The following is a 16,410-nucleotide window of genomic DNA, read 5'->3' on the forward strand; positions in this document are numbered from 1 at the left end:
GTTCATAGTTGAATCAGATAATGCTGAGATCATCGACACCCGGAAGAACCCTCTCAGTGATGTTCCGATGGATATCTAGCCAATTGTAACAGACATTTAGTTCATTTCTTGTAATCCAATTGAGTGTATCTTCACTCATATCCCAAGGGCTACTAACAGCATAGCTGACACCCTTTCCAGGAGAGGCACGTTCGTCCGGTGTAAGACATTTTGGCCTCATCCACTCCTTGGTTATTCCATCTTTATGATTTGGAGACTCAGCTTGTAATCGGAATTTTGCTCAATAAATCTCTATGTTACCAAAAAAAAAAAAAGGGCATTCGACACAAATCTCAGATTGCAAAGGTTCGTCGACCCACATCCTTAGTTTTCTTTGATAACTTGTTTTCCTCTTTCTCTCCTCATCGCTTATGATCTTTTTGATCTTGTTCCACATGTATGGTCCAAGGGTAAAATCATCATAATTAAAAGAAAAAAAAAAAGAGGGTAGATCTGTCCATTAAGGTCCATCCAATCTATTCCAAAATGATTTCGGCCTTGACCGTTCCCTAGTTATAGAACCTTGGTTGGGACTAGGGGTGTCAATTCCTAAACCGAACCGGTAAAACCGGCCGGACCGAACCGATAACAACCTGGGCCGAACCGAACCGAAGCCTTATTGGTTCGGTTCGGTTTCAAGTATTGTAACCCCAAAACCAAACCGAACCGCACCGAAAACCGGATGAACCCGAAACCAAACCGAAACCGGCTCAAAACCCGGACCGAAACCGAAACCAAACCGGTAAGAAACCGAAACACTCCAAAATTCATTAAAAAAATTAAAATTTGAATAGTTTTGTATACATTTGTATGGAAAATCGAATTCAAACTAGACCAAAAATCAAAACCAACCCGGTTACAAATCGATTTAAGAAATCGAAGTTCAACAATTCATCATTTGGTTGTTTCCTAATGGCTTCATACCGGTTTAAAAAACCGATCCAAACTGAAATGAACCTAATAAATCCAAACCGGTACCAACCCGAACCCAAACCGCACCGAAACCGATAAATCCTTATTGGGTCGGTTTCGGTCACTTCCAAACTCACACCGAAACCGGTGGAACCGGACCGAAACCGCACCGACCCGGACCGTTGACACCCCTAGTTGGGACCCCTAACTTCCTCTTATGTGTATTCCCTATGGTCCCGTTTGTTTGACGGATAGAAAAAAATTGGTGGAAAACAAAACAATTTTTCCATGAAGGCTTTGAAAGTGAGTTGGGTGAGGAAAGTTAATTGCCACACTAATAGATAACAATTATTGTATTAAATGACCTTACCTGGTATATTTCTCTCCTCACATATCAAAACACTCATATTTGTGGTAATTTATCATAAACAAATACAAGTTTTCTACTGGAAAAATTGTTTTGTTTTCCACCAATATAAGTCTCTGCCATCATTCTATAAAGTATATGGCCTAGATGACATGCCAACCAAATTTTATCAGATCTATTGGAATACCATTGGGACGGATGTGGCCGGGCTAAATAGTGGTTCTTTTCTACTTGGCAAATGGTTTAAAGCTTCAATTGGACAGTTATTATGATGCGACCTCCTCACAATGGCCTAAAGAAATACCAAAAATAAACCTATGTTATGAATCCACAAGGGGAAGTAGAAATGAAGGACGGATAGTGAATCAAAGCTACATTTCAGTGAAATACCAATCTAGTTTTCCGCACAACATTACACTTTATAATCATATCCCATTCGAAGATTTTCACAGACACAGATTTAACTGTTATTCTAAAAAAAAAAAGGATAAATCCCTTATGAGAAAGTCAAGATAAATACAACATGATTCATTCCAAGAAATACAAGAAACCTGATTAGGCTTCCCCTTGATTGAGAGAGAGAAAGCAAACCATACCTCTCCTTTTGCTTCTTAGGATGAAACATGGTTCCAGGGTTGTTGGAGGAAAGATTTTGATGGAGAGCCGGAAAGCAAAAAGATACAATCTAAGAAGATACTGAGAGATGCAGGAGGCAAGAGGAAGCACACAATCACACATACTTTGAGCAAAACAACCAACAATTTCTATATTCAAATATTTCGATCTCATAGGGTATGTTTGACTCTGTAAAGGAAAAATAACGAGTTGGACTGGTTCCTTAGGCTCCGTTTGTTTCGGTGTTGAAAATTTTCTATGTAAAATTTTACAGTAAAATTAGATTTTCCGCTGTTTGTTTCGTAGATTGGAAATTTTTCATCAAGTAAAATTTTACCAAACTCTTAGCATTCACCGGAAAATAGCCTAATAAATTTTACGCTCAAAATAGTCGGAAAACAAGCCTGGAAAATAGGAAAAGAATTAGGTTCTTCCCCCGACGAAATCGACTCTCTCACATTTTCAAGCTATGAGCTTTTCTTCTTCTTCTCTGTTCTGTTACATTCTTCTAATCTTCTTGGGTTCCTAAATCTCATTTTAATTTTTTCTTCTCCATTACGACAGGGAAGCACAAGTCATGGTTGTCCTTCTAGCTTTTGTATTCTATCCATTTCAGGAATTTTGACCTTTCTGATATCTCTCCTCACGATCTCGAGGAGAAAAGTATCGATGAAGACGATTTTTCGGAGAGAGAAATTCTCGAATGCCTCGGCAGCCATAGCCGGCGTACAAGATGAAAATGCAGGTGAGTGAGTCATCATTGTCAAATTCTAGTATGGGTCCCGTAACCCTATATGAGATCTTTTTGTTGATTAGGATGATCTGTTTGATTTGTATTCAGATTTACAAATTTTGTGGAATAATATCAAAACAATTCCCTCCTGTAAATCCCTCTGTTTGGCCAACATTTGCACAATTACTGTCCATTATGCATACGCCCTGGAATTTGGTGCTCAAAGCAAGTCCTTTTTGGTGGCGATGTTGCCGGGGGCTGGCTTCGGCTTCGGCTTCGGCTTCGGCTTCGGCACCAGCCCTGGCCCCAGCCCTGGCTTTGGCTTTGGTTTTATTGCCTCTGTTGGCTGCAATTTTATACATCAAAGTATCAAAGACATACTTAGTCTACATTGAATCACAGATGGGAAAGAGAAGAACCTGTAGTCACAAGAAGCAACACAATGAGTAGGACCAAAAGAAGATCTGCACATGACCACGAGGCCTCAGCCAGTAATGGTACAAGGCACATCTTAAGCACAAGGTAAAGGTGATGGCTACATAGCAGCTTCAAACAAAGACACATGGCCATGGCACGGCCACGGCCAGGTGTAGCAAGGGTCTCGGGCAAGGGTGTGTGCAGCTCAAGGGCTGGCGCACAATGAAGGGGTTGTTGGTTGAATTCTGAGATAAATGCCTAATTTTGACTAAGGCGTTGAATGATAATCACTTGTTCGGTAGATGGTTTCAAACAGGCTTCCATTCATTTTTTTTTTTTTTTTTTGGTGAAGAGGCACTTCCATTCAATTGCCAAGAAATGAATGTTCTTAGTAACCATTAAATGTCTAGGGGTTTTTTATTTAAATCTTAAAAATTGGCTGCACAAGGTTTTGGGTTAAGTGTAAGTGTAAAGCCATTTCCATAATTATTAGCATACAATTTGGATTGCATAATTCAAATCTTAGTAATTATTTTAATGATTTTCTTATGAAAATTAAATGTCAAACAAACATTGAAAAATTTTACGGCAACATTACATAGTTTACCTCCTGAAACAAACAATGGAAAATTTGTCAACATGTAAAATTTTATATGTAAAATTTTTCCATGTAAAATTTTTCATGAAACCACAACAAACGGAGCCTTAGTGTAATTTAATGATAAATTACACCTTCACCACTTACGACCTCACCAATACAATATGCAGAATTCCTTCTCTCTGCAAGAATTCTAACTGAAGTCTCTGCACTAACAACTAGAACCATCCCTATACCCATATTGAAGGTTCGCCTCATCTCAGCATCTTCTATTCCTCCAGCCTGCACAGGAAGAAATAATCAAAATACATAGTATATATGTCGTCTAGATCAACAAAATGCATCTCCAGTATATTTTAATCTGTCATAAGCTGCCATCCATGTTTTGGTCCTTGGCTTTTTTTTTCCTTTTGGGGAGGGGGGGAACCTCCCTTTTCACATTATTAAAGATTTAAAGGTGAGGTGAACTAATGATTGATATCAAAAGCTCCCTATTTCTTAATTTTTACCTCTTGAATCCATCTGAAAACTGGGGAGACTTCCCAAGAATCTTTGTAAATTGCCGCTCCAAGACCTTTTGGAAACACTCGAGGTATGTTATCTGTAAAGCCACCACCTGTGATGTGGGCTATTCCCTTCACACCACCCTTGTTGATGATGTCAAACACCTTTTTACAACAATAAAAAAATATAAGTGATGCCGATTTATAATACCCAAGAAGAAGAAGCAAATTGTGAAAGGGAGACAAGGAATGACCTGCTTAACATAGATAACAGTTGGTGCCATCAGAGCTTCACCCAAAGTGATAGATTCACCAGGAAGTTGGTCCTTCAAAGAAAGGCCACTATGAGCAAGAACCCTGTAAATACATAAAAAAAAAATTAAGGATTTTAAATTTTAACAGAAATAATTACCGAACTTCATAGTGGAGTAATAGAAGCAAAATAAACCTTCTTAAGATAAAATAATGAAGTGGAGATAATCAAAAGGCAAGGATTTTCTTAACACCAGCAGACCTTCTAACAAGAGAGAACCCATTAGAATGGACTCCACTAGATGGAAGCCCAATGAGAACATCTCCCTCCAAGATGTTTTTCCCATCAATCACTGAATCCTTCTTTACAATTCCGACAGCAAAACCGCTGAGATCATATTCTCCATCAGCATAGAAATCTGGCATTTCAGCTGTCTATAAGGCAAGGATAAGTTATCTTAGAGGAATGAAGATCGCACAACTCAATCTATTTTTTTAAGGAGTTAAAGGTAGAAGCAAAGCATCAACCGAAGTATGGTCAAATCCAAATCCATTACACATGAACAAGGGAGAAGGTTGAAAACAAAACAAAAACATTTAACCAACTGGGCATTGAGGTGGGGGGATTTCCACTGGTTCCCAAAACAAAATTTGAAACATGCACATTCTACAGTTCTCCATTCCTACACTCCCCCCAACCCCCAAAAAAAAAAAAACCTTGGGTATGGATTACTTTGATTGGTTCCCAAAACAAAAATTGAACCAGGCAGAGTTTATAAGTTTTATACACTTCTCAGAAAAAAATCTAAAACTTCCTACCATGTTCTTAATTCCTTCCTGAACACACAAAAGACTACAATAGATTAGAGAATTTCAACCATTTGATAAAGTCGTGTTTCTGACATGTAAAAACCTATAGTGCAAAGCACCATATACAAGTCCTTCCACTTGCATATGTGCCTATAAATTATATCATTAACATGTTGCATGATATATTATTGTATACAGCATAGGATTTACTTGTTTCCTCCTCTTTCATTATGTTCAACAACTGAAAAGTAAGGATAAGTTCTGGCAAAGTGACAAGAATACCTCTCCCCCTAGAAGTGTACAGTTGGACTGTTGACATCCATCAACAATGCCTTTAATAACCTAAATAAGAAGAGGAAAATCAAAGACCTATCTTTAGTCGGACTTGAATAAGCACAGATATAAGGTACTCACTATAAGAAATACAAGAAGTAAGAAAATAATTACCTTCTCAGCAAGGTCAACATCAAGGTGGCTTGTGGCAAAGTAATCAAGGAAGAACAACGGCTTTGCCCCAGAAGTAACAATGTCATTGACACTCATAGCCACCTGGATAATGAAGAGGATACATATTTATAAAACCAGTCCCTAATGTCATAATGCCTAATAAAAGAGTCCCTTCAGCTTATACCAGATCAATTCCAATAGTTTCATGAATTCCAGTCTCAAATGCAAGTTTAAGTTTGGTTCCCACACCATCTGTGCCAGCAACAAGATACGAATCCCCTGTTCATAAAAAAACATGGTGAAAAAATTGAAACTAGCAAGCTGAGAGAAGCATAAGTCTCACCAACAACTGGAATCTTTTGATATGAGTAGAACTTTCTTTAGAATATGAATTGGAAGTAGCTTTTTTAACACGCATAAAGGGCAGTCAGAACCATCACTAAATTGATTTACTGAACTGTATGACCTAAAAAAAAAAAAGGCGTACCCAGTGCAAGAGGCTCGCCGCCACTGCAGGGCATGGGGAGGGGCATAATGTACTGTACATAGCCTTACCTCGCTTTGCGAAGAGGCTGATTCCCGAACTGTATAACCTTTACATAATGATATTATTGATTTAAATTTTTTGGTGAATACAAGCAAATAAATGTGGTCTATATCTGTTAGAGTTTGGAGCTAACTCAAGCAATCCCATATACTCTTAAGAAACATAAGAACCTTATACAACCTTTTTTTTTTTTTTTGTGGCCAACGACAGGCATCCAAGCCTTCGGTTTGACTAGTCCAGTGGCCATACTGAACCCACAACCACATGGACTAGGTCATACCGGGGTTTAATGAGAACCATTCAAATTTCACCGAAAGCAGTGAAGAGAACTAAACACCCCCATGTGAGTGGCCCCAATGAGGTAAGAGGAGTCAAACTCAGAACCACAAGCATACTGAGGCGAAGGTCCCTTGCAACCTCACTTCCTCCTGAAGGAAAACTTATTTCATTCTCCCAAATAAATACAGCATTTTATTTTGAACAAGTTGCATGTCCCTTTCATAAGAATATAAGCAATCTCAATGAAGACATCGAATTTTCCATCTTTAACATGAAGCTCCCAAAAAAAAAAAAAACAAACAAACAAACAAACACTACACCACCAAAAAGGGGGAGTCTAGTACTCTACTAATAAAAAGAATTTGCAGCTCAAATCACTTAAGGTTCCAAAACCATTTACAAAACAGAATTAATAACAACTGAAGATGAATTGTATATGGAAATAAAAAGATCGGTGGTCCAACAGCTACAATTGAAAGAGACTCTGAGTATAACTAATTTAAGTGCTACTCCTAATACTATTAGAATATAAAATAAGTAATAAGTAAATAACACAAATATATGAATATGAATACCTAATTGACTAAGGCACCGTTTGATAACTTTTCTGCTGTCTCTGTGTCTAGAAACAGCAGAAACGACTTTTCACGTTCCCAGAAACAAAAACAGATTTTTTAATGTTTGATAAACTTGTTTCTCGAAACGTCTTTTGCAGACATAATGCCACTAAAAAACCCACTAGTATAATCGGATGCCCAAAAGGGAGAGAGGGTTCGGTTGCCTCTTTTTAGGTTTAAATAGTTGAGAGATTTATTGGGCACAACAACTTTTTTTTCTCTCAAATTCGTTTCTAGAAACGACAAAACAAGTCGCCAAAGTCATTTCTAAAATTGTAAATAGGCATAAATTTTGATTTATGTTTCTAGAAACGGATGAAACGGAACAACTTTATCAAACACTTTTTAGGTTGTTTCTCCGTTTCTGAGAACAAGAAAAAGAAACGAAAAAAACGAAACATTGTCAAACGGTGCCTAAGGGTGTGTTTGGTTCGGTAAATCAAATGGGGCATGTATCAGATATGGATGTCAATCTTTTGAGAGACATTCTTCTGAACTACCTATCTAGCTGAAAAATCGTTTGGTTGCCTTAAGTCTGATACATGTTTCTTGTTGAAAAATTGTTTGGTTATCCTAAATATGTGTAATTCTCTCTCTCCTGAGACTAGTCTAAGCAGAAAATAAACCTTGCTTTTCTCCAATCCTTACTTCCAAAGAGTCATGACCATAGATTGGTCTATATTCAAAAAATAATACTCGTTTTACTTGGTCAAACTTCTCCCTCTTTTCAAATCCTCCCTCCACTCGTTTAATTCTAATACCAACCTTCCTTCCGTCTTTCCCTTAAATCCAAATCCTCACCTTCTCTCCTTCTTCAAGGCTTTACCTTCTCTTACTCGTTTCCCAATTCCACCAATTGTAATTCCCGTCTCTGATTTGCTTCACCCTTCAAAGCAATTGAAGTAACTTTAGCAAAACCCATTTCTGATTTTTTACAGTTAATTGCCAATTGAGTGGGAAAAATACTAATTCTCGAAGCAATCTTGAGCAGTCATTCTGACGTTTGTACCTTCTGATTCTCCATCTTCGTCTTCTTCTTCTTCTAATTCTTTGTCCTTCTCCGAAAAAATGTTGGATTTTTACTCATAAACATCAATTAAACCTCGTTCTGAGAGTCAAATCAAAATTTGCAGAGTTGCCGACGAGCTGTAGCAAACGTCGTCGGTGGCAGGGCAGGCGAACCAGAGACAGAATCTAGGGTTTAGTGGAGGCAAATCCAAGCACTTCAATCGCCTCTGCTACATATCCATGAACAGAACATGAGACCTGAGATTAAAAACCTAAACTTACAACTCCATGAAAATGAAACAGAGAGCGGTAGACAGAGAAAGCGAGAAAGTGAGAGAGAGAGAGAGAAAGAGAGAAAGAGAGTGCGACTACGAGCTTACCAGTAGAGAGGTGGGGCTGCAGAATCGCCGGGGCTAGACTCTCAGTGATGAGAGGGTATCGAACCAGAGAAGCTTAGCTTGATAGTATCGTAGGTTTAGTGGCCTCCATAGAGGATGTCTTCCATTTTCCCCTTTTATATTAGAGTGTAAAAATGGTTGTTCAAATCTGAATGTTGGTGTTAAGGTAAACTCAGATTTGACAGACATCCTTTGTAATATGCTCATTCATTGGAAGCAGGTGCTTCTCTTATGAGGGTCATCCTAGTGGAACCAAACAACCCAAAAAATTAAGAATTGTCATTCTAAAGAATGTCGTCCAATTGATTTACCAAACCAAACACGCCCTAAAACTTCTTGGAAAACAGCCTCTTCTGCGAAACAGAAGGTAAGGCTACGTACATTTGCCCCTTCCAGGCCTAAGGCTGCATACATTTGCCCCTCCCAGGCCATGCAATAGCGGGAGCCTCATGCACTGGGTTGCTCTTTTTTAATAGACTATAGTTTGTAGTGCAATCAATCTAAGATCAGCATTCTCCATCAACAAGTACTACCACTTGACACATACTGTAAATCTATGCACAATCTTTATTTTGCTTCTGTTTTATAGCTTTCTTATTCAAGGAACTAATCCATGTTGACTCTTTCTATATCCAATCACAACTGTACTACAATATGGTCTTTGCGTTTGATCTAACAAACCACCAACAGACTAACCTTCATGTTTTTCTTGAATAACCCTCACAAATCTTGCACAATTATATATTTAAAAGCTTCTTCTATATTGACCTGAATAGTGGTGTCAAATTCCAGCTGGAATTTCTGAAACCGTTTAATTCAGCCCAAACCAAACCAAATCATATCAGTTCAGTTTCAGTTTGGGTTCCAGCCGTACCAGAACAAACCCAACAAAAAACTGATAAAATCTATAAGAACCAGATCAGAGCGTCCCAGTGCAGGAGGCTACCACTACTCCAGGGTCTGGAGGAGCAAATGTACACAGCCTTACCCCCACTTCACAGAGTTTGTTTCAATGTTTCAAACCCACAACCTCATGGTTGCAATAGCCCCCAACTTAACCGTTGCGCCAAGGCTTTCCCACTAAAAAACAGGTATTTTCAATTAGCTTTTTAAATATACATGGAAATCTGAACCAAATTGAGCCAAAACCAATAAAAACGCTAATGACCCGACAAAGAAAATGATACAAAAACCAGAACTGGACGAGACCGAAACTAAAACCTACCTTACCGGTTCGGTTTGGCCCAGTACTGGATCAAAACTGACCAATTGACACCCTTAGACCTGACTGCACTAATAAAAGTTTTCAGAATAAATAGATTCTAAAAGGTGATGTGGATCTAAGATGTCTACTCCATAACAAAATAAAGATGTATCTCACCCCCACCCCCCAAAAAAAAAATACAAGGAAGAGAACAAAATAAGAAATGTTATATGAAGGAAACTACTCTCACTCAATCATATTTTTTTATTTTAGTGGCTCATCCATAGAGTACTTGTCTGCCTATAAATGGTGAATTTTTGGACACCAACATGTATCTTTGGGACATTGTATCCCATACTAAGGCCTACTTTTTTGTTCGCTTTTGGTGTTTCCCCCACTAAACAAAAATTCTTTCCTTGTAAATAAACAAAACAAAACTAGAAACAATAAGAACAACCTTAGATAGAAACAAAAATAACAATAAAAAGGCTTAATAGAAATAATACCAAGTGGGAAAAGGCCACCAAAGCCTCCAATACCCGAAGTCATCTTAGCGATTCTTCGAACTAGCTCGGACCCGGCATCTATGTCAACACCTGCATCCTTATATGTCAGAGCCCCCACACCACTATTCTTAGAATTTGATGTTAAGGATCTCCTCTTCATAGCGTTTCTCATTCCTACTTCTTCAGCAGCCATGGGCCGCAGCCAAAGTTGCTTAGAAAGAGGACTGATACTGGGTCTGCAGATAGAGGGCTTTGAGAAGTAGGATTTCTGATCAGAAGCTCTATTTAAAACTGCAACAAAATGTACAAGCTCTGCATTCAATCCACAGCTCATCCTCATGGCAACGAGCGAAAAGGACACAAGACAGCTACGCCGAGTTGCCTGGAAAAGGAAAAAAGGTGTAATCAATAAAGCCTTTTTCCAATGAAGTGCACTGCATGGAACATTGGACCTTTGAGTTTGTTCGAAGAAAATTGAAAATTTGATAGTACGTTCTAGATAAAATGGAAAGTCAACAATGTAGATTCATGATAAGAAGGGCAACCTATGAATTTATGATCTAATTATATTAAGATATCAATCATGATGTCCCATCACTCTTCATGATGCACTATCACTGCTTTGATTATTATAGAAAATACAGATAAACCACAAAAAAATTGACTACTTAAGTACACAATTACTACTACATCATAGATACAGCATAAAGACACATGGGAGTGCTTCTTGGATTGATCACCCAAGGAAGTCTCACTGCATAGCCCTAATATCCACCACACTATAAATTGGAAAAGGCCAATTTTGTCGAAGGTAGTGCCTAGGGTCACCTATTCACATGTTAATATTCAGCTGAAGAATAGTTTTCCAAAGGGCAGAATGACCTCTGGAAACTCATTAAAAAGTCAAGTTCAAAAGAAAAAAAAAATCTTCAAAAACTGAAAACAAATGGATCAATGAAAATATAAGGAAAACAACTACATTGGGAGTAAATGATTGAGTTTGACTTTAAAATTAACATTTGGCTAATTCATACCATGTTCTATCCATCCTACAGTTGGAATTGTCTAATCACTCTACCGCATGACACACTAGGTGGCCTATAACCTAACTATGATGTACACTCAAATTGTCACCCAGTAGAGCATCCACCTTCAACACAACTGCTGCATGTTCATTAATATGCATATGAATCCATAATGTATCCATCCCATTAATCAGATCAGGTACTTCAGACAACTTTTTAGAAGATAAAAACATAAGAACACCATGCATCACCATGTAATACTTACAAGGTAGGTACAAATCACTGATAGATAGAAAAGAGGGGTAAGTAGGATACTTGAATTTTAAGTTCAGACCTAGAAAATAACACAAAATGATGTATAAGAATATCAAGTTGTCAATACTAAAACTGCAAAAATGATGGGAGAATCATAACCCACCAAATCTAAATTTTTTATTTTGCAACTAAACATCAAATACTAACTAGATAAGGATTTTGCAGTAACCGATATCATAAATTACAGAGGGCGGACCTTGGCACAACAGTAAGGTTGCTCCATTGCGACCTAGTGGTTGCGGGTTCAAGTCAGGAAACCCACCTCTCGGAGTAGGGGTAAGGCTGCGTACATTCCGCCCCTCCCAGACCCACAGTGGCGGGAGCCTTGTGCACTAGGTACGCCCTTTTCTATGAATTGTAAATTATATAAAGTCAATGGTTCAAGTCCAGCATATCCACAAAGGGGGAGATTAGACTACTTGGAAGTTGGAAACAAAAGCCACGGATAAGCTAGACTATGGAATTAATCATTAATAAAAATTATTAAAGTTATGTACAAAGAATACTAAGAAGGTGATTCAGAAATCGAGGTTTTGATGGCTAACTTTCTTTGGGGTGAAAATAGAATTAAAAAAAAAAAATGTCACGGGATTAGTTGGTCATCAGTTTGTTTTCCTAAGGAGGAAGGTGGCTTAGGAATTAGAAGTCTGATGGACATCGATAAATCATTCAAAATGCGAACGTGTTGGACTGTGAAAAAGTAATAAAATAAACTCTGCTTGTAGACCGGCTTGTAGGTTTCTGGAAATGAAAGTGAAATGGCTCTATTGTAGAAAACAAGCATATATGCTGCTCTTATAAAACCAAAGCCTACGTTGATAATATAAATCAAATTACATACATTTAATGATTCAAAAAAAACCTCAAGCTTCACTGTATACAACAGTAATCCACAATAAGGAAGCATCCAATAACAGTAGCATAATATAAAAGGAGGACTTTAGAACATGCTCACATTATCTACATAGGAAATTATTCTTAGGTCAACTCAAAAGGTTCCATAATTTGGTTATCCAATCCAAGAAAAAAGTTGGATAGAAGGCACGAGTCTAGACTTTCAAGGCAATGCAACAGACACGGGCAAGAAAAAATAAACACCTGAGTAGTAACATAGTATCATGATGGGCTTAGAAGCACACAACAATAGCAGATTAACTGTAGCTATCATGATTAGGCAACTAAAGTTCTAGAACAAAATAAAATTGCAGTGAAGAACACCCAAAATGAGTCACAAGCATCTAATCTTATACAGTAACCTAGTCAAACGGATGATCTGCAACACCCAATAAGGAAGCAAAGGCTCCACAGCTAACAGAGCATGATCATGAAGGGGGGGACAAAACAGGGGACCAAAGCAAGAGAAACTAGATTAAAAAAAGAATCCCAATTCAACAATTGAAACTAACAATGATCACGAAAAAGACAATTAGGGACCAAAAAGAAGTTAGATACGTCAGAAACCTGGAAATTGACACAATCAAGCATACTAAGGCCACTAACAGCCTAGGGATTTAAGAGGAAGTTCCTTGCTGGTGTTGAATTCCAATCATAAAAGCTCAAACCATTGGATATTCTATAAAATCCCTTGTTTCTACAAAGGACCATTTCAACCCTGATTCCCGACCCTTAGTAAAAGAAAGAAAAAAAAAATGAAAAGATGATCATAAACCAAATCATCTAGTGTATCTGAAAGAAAATTAAAATAAAAAAATATATTCACCCAAGAAAATAAAAAAACAACAAGGATTTTTCTTTCACATTCACAATCATTAGTAAAATGAAAATATGATCATAAACTAAACCATCTCAATCATTAGCAAAAAGGAAAATATGATCATAACCCAAACCTTCTCAATCATTAGCAAAATGGAAAATATGATCATAAACCAAACCTTCTCAATCATTAGCAAAAAGGAAAATATGATCATAAACCAAACCTTCTCAATCATTAGCAAAATGGAAAATATGATCATAAACCAAACCTTCTCAATCATTAGCAAAATGGAAAATATGATCATAAACCAAACCTTCTCAATCATTAGCAAAATGGAAAATATGATCATAAACCAAACCGTCTATGTAACATAATAAAAAAAAAAAAAGGTAAGGTTTTGCTTTCACAAGACATAAAGAGTTCCATGGCGTTTTAACTAGCACCTTTAAGCGAAGTTCCAAAACCCAGACCGATCAAGAAGCAATTCAAACAAAAAGCAATAAGATGCCCAGGAACAGAACAGGAAAACCAAAACATTCTCTTCTCCTATTGAAAACCCACCCTTTTTTCCTTCCATCATACAAACCTGACCCCGCTCAAGCTCACATATCAAAACAGAGACAACTACAAAGCAAAGTAACAGAGATTACCAAAGCAAACATTATAGTTTTACAGAGAAGCAGAGAAGAAAAAGAGATCAAAACCTAGTCACTACAGTAGCTTGTAGCGGAACCTCCACGCGAGATTAAACCTTCCTAGGGCTATAGCTTTCTATGCATACCGTTCCATTCGAGGACTGTAAGCGTTTAAATGGTATTATTTGAAAAACATTAAAACCGGGCCAAGTATCGAGCCAAAAAAAGAGACACTTTTTTCTGGTTTCAACTGGTCAAACCGGTTGAAAAATAGAATTAAAAATTAGGAAAAATCATGGAAAATCAGCTAAAACCCTTTTACCTGAAAAGGGCTTTAGCTGAATCAGAGAAGGTGGTCTGATTTAACTGCTAAAAATCAGAGGCTTTTCAATAGATGAATTCAACAGAGCAGTAACGATGAGGGAATTGCAATAAAGCTTGGAATTAATGGCTCCGTAGTCAAGAATGAAACAAAAGGATAGAAGAATGAAAACTAGAGCATAAAAGAATAAGTGGAATCAAACTCATGCATCAGAGAGTAGAAACACAAACCTAATCTTCTAATCTAGGACACGGGCTATGAAGGAAGTGAGATCAATACCCAAATCCAACAAGATAAAACCAACAAACCTAACCTCGAGAGAGACAAACCTCCGTGCAAGCCTGCAACTGCGAGCAGCGGCTAAGAACTGTGGAGTCGTGAACTGTAATGGCGATGTCGAACACCAGTAACTCAGTAAGGCAGTAACAAATTAGCAAAAGGAAGCCTGCAGTATGTCCATATCGGAATAAAGAATCAAAACTTTTTACGTTCCATTCATGAAGAACACGTATACATACAGCTGTAATCGGTTAACGTTTAGTAGTAAATCTTGACCGTGTATGGAGAGATTGGATTACATTCGCCTCCACATAAGGAACATACCAGCGATAGGAATCTCCACACCAATATGGAAACTTAATATCACATATTCACATGTGATATGGATAGGATTTTCGTTTTTTTAAGGTGTTCCATGGTAGTGATCATAGCCTCCAGGATAGGCCCCCCATATGGTAAGCGGCGATTCTACTCCTACTTTAGCATCATCCACCACTATTACCGGTGTTTATTAGTATTTAGTAGTTTTATTTACATTTCACTTTCTCAATGTAATATTTTCAATTACATAGTTATTTGGTTGTTTTGACAAAACATAATGGTTTGTATTTTACATTCTCAAGATTGAATCATTTATCATCAAAAGCAAATTTTAGTAAATATACGAATAAACTAGCAAATTGATTGCTAACGGTTTAAAAATCATATGGAATAAACAGAAACCATTTAAAACCATGAAACCAAAATTTTTTAAAAACTGGGGAACTGAAACCGTTTATTTTAACGATTGCGGTTTCAGAAAGTGCAACCGTTTAGTAAATGATGTGGGTTTGGTTTCAGCTAAATAAATATCAATCAAATCGAACCATCCAGTTTAACACCCTTTAAGATACCCTTTATATGTGAACTCACCTATATACCCGTTGATCAAAACGAGACCACCAGCAGGTTCACGAACAACTGAAACTCTTTCGCAATTAAAGCTCTATTGGAGCTTGAGACTGAAGCAGACAACCTCCTATCCAACGAGCTTAATCTCTTTAACCTCTCTAACTATCTCACTACCCTCAGAAACCTGATCAAAAATCTCAAATAATCTCAAGGCCACAATCTCCAATCCTTGCTCCATCATCGAGTTTCCAATCATGAGATCGTGAGAGTCGCCAGTTCGATCGAGAACAACATCCAAGTGTGGATTGACCGTGGATACATGGAGAATCTCTTGACTGCCCTACAAGATCAAAATGATTGATTAATCCCAAAGATTTCAATTGCAGCATTAAGAGAGAGAGAGAGAGAGAGTCTAAACCTAAATGTCTCTGAGACATATATGACTGAGAGTAGAACAACCAATTTTCTGGTTTCGTTGACTATTTTGGATCTAGCGATAAGTTTCTGCACTTGGTTACTTTTGTGAAATTTTATAAGATGATGGATTTGATCAAATTCAACTAAATTTTTTTTCACTTTTTAGTTGGGGGCAACCACTAAGCACTCCCCGCCCCTGTTCACCATAATTGTTGCGACTCAGACCTCCCACCTAATCAGGTTTAAGAGTTTCTAGTAGGAGTGTAAATTTAGCTATGATGATCCGAACCCTGTTTACCCCGACTATGAGGGCTAACTCGGTCCAACCTGACCCAACCCTGTGTGGGGTTGGGCCGGGCCTGGGTTGAGGCATAGAAAATCCAGCCCAACCCTAACCCGCCCTGAGTCTAACCTTGATTATTATTGTGTTTTGTAGAATGCAAGTGTCTCTCCTAGCCAAGGGAGTTTCTTGTTGTTGTCATTGAGTTTCTTGTGTAACAAGAATATGATAAAGAACAATATAGGCAAAAGAGAGAGCACAAAGCCAAAGGAATAACCCA

At 37.7% G+C, this 16,410-nt stretch overlaps 1 protein-coding gene across 1 annotated transcript; it reads right to left on the bottom strand.

Annotated features, from left to right (window-relative positions):
* Window positions 1-3,706: 3,706 nt before the first annotated feature.
* Window positions 3,707-14,786, bottom strand: LOC122090749 (phosphoribosylformylglycinamidine cyclo-ligase, chloroplastic-like). Its single transcript, XM_042660452.1, has 9 exons — window positions 14,593-14,786; window positions 10,253-10,634; window positions 5,878-5,972; window positions 5,694-5,795; window positions 5,529-5,588; window positions 4,699-4,871; window positions 4,439-4,541; window positions 4,191-4,349; window positions 3,707-3,963 (listed from the first exon to the last, which is right to left on the bottom strand). Exons 2-9 carry the CDS (start codon window positions 10,590-10,592, stop codon window positions 3,799-3,801), a joined length of 1,197 nt encoding a protein of 398 aa, XP_042516386.1. The 5' UTR covers window positions 10,593-10,634; window positions 14,593-14,786; the 3' UTR covers window positions 3,707-3,798.
* Between the last annotated feature and the right edge of the window lie 1,624 nt (window positions 14,787-16,410).

The sequence above is a fragment of the Macadamia integrifolia genome, chromosome 10 (assembly GCF_013358625.1).
Source record: "Macadamia integrifolia cultivar HAES 741 chromosome 10, SCU_Mint_v3, whole genome shotgun sequence".
Taxonomy (NCBI): domain Eukaryota; kingdom Viridiplantae; phylum Streptophyta; class Magnoliopsida; order Proteales; family Proteaceae; genus Macadamia; species Macadamia integrifolia.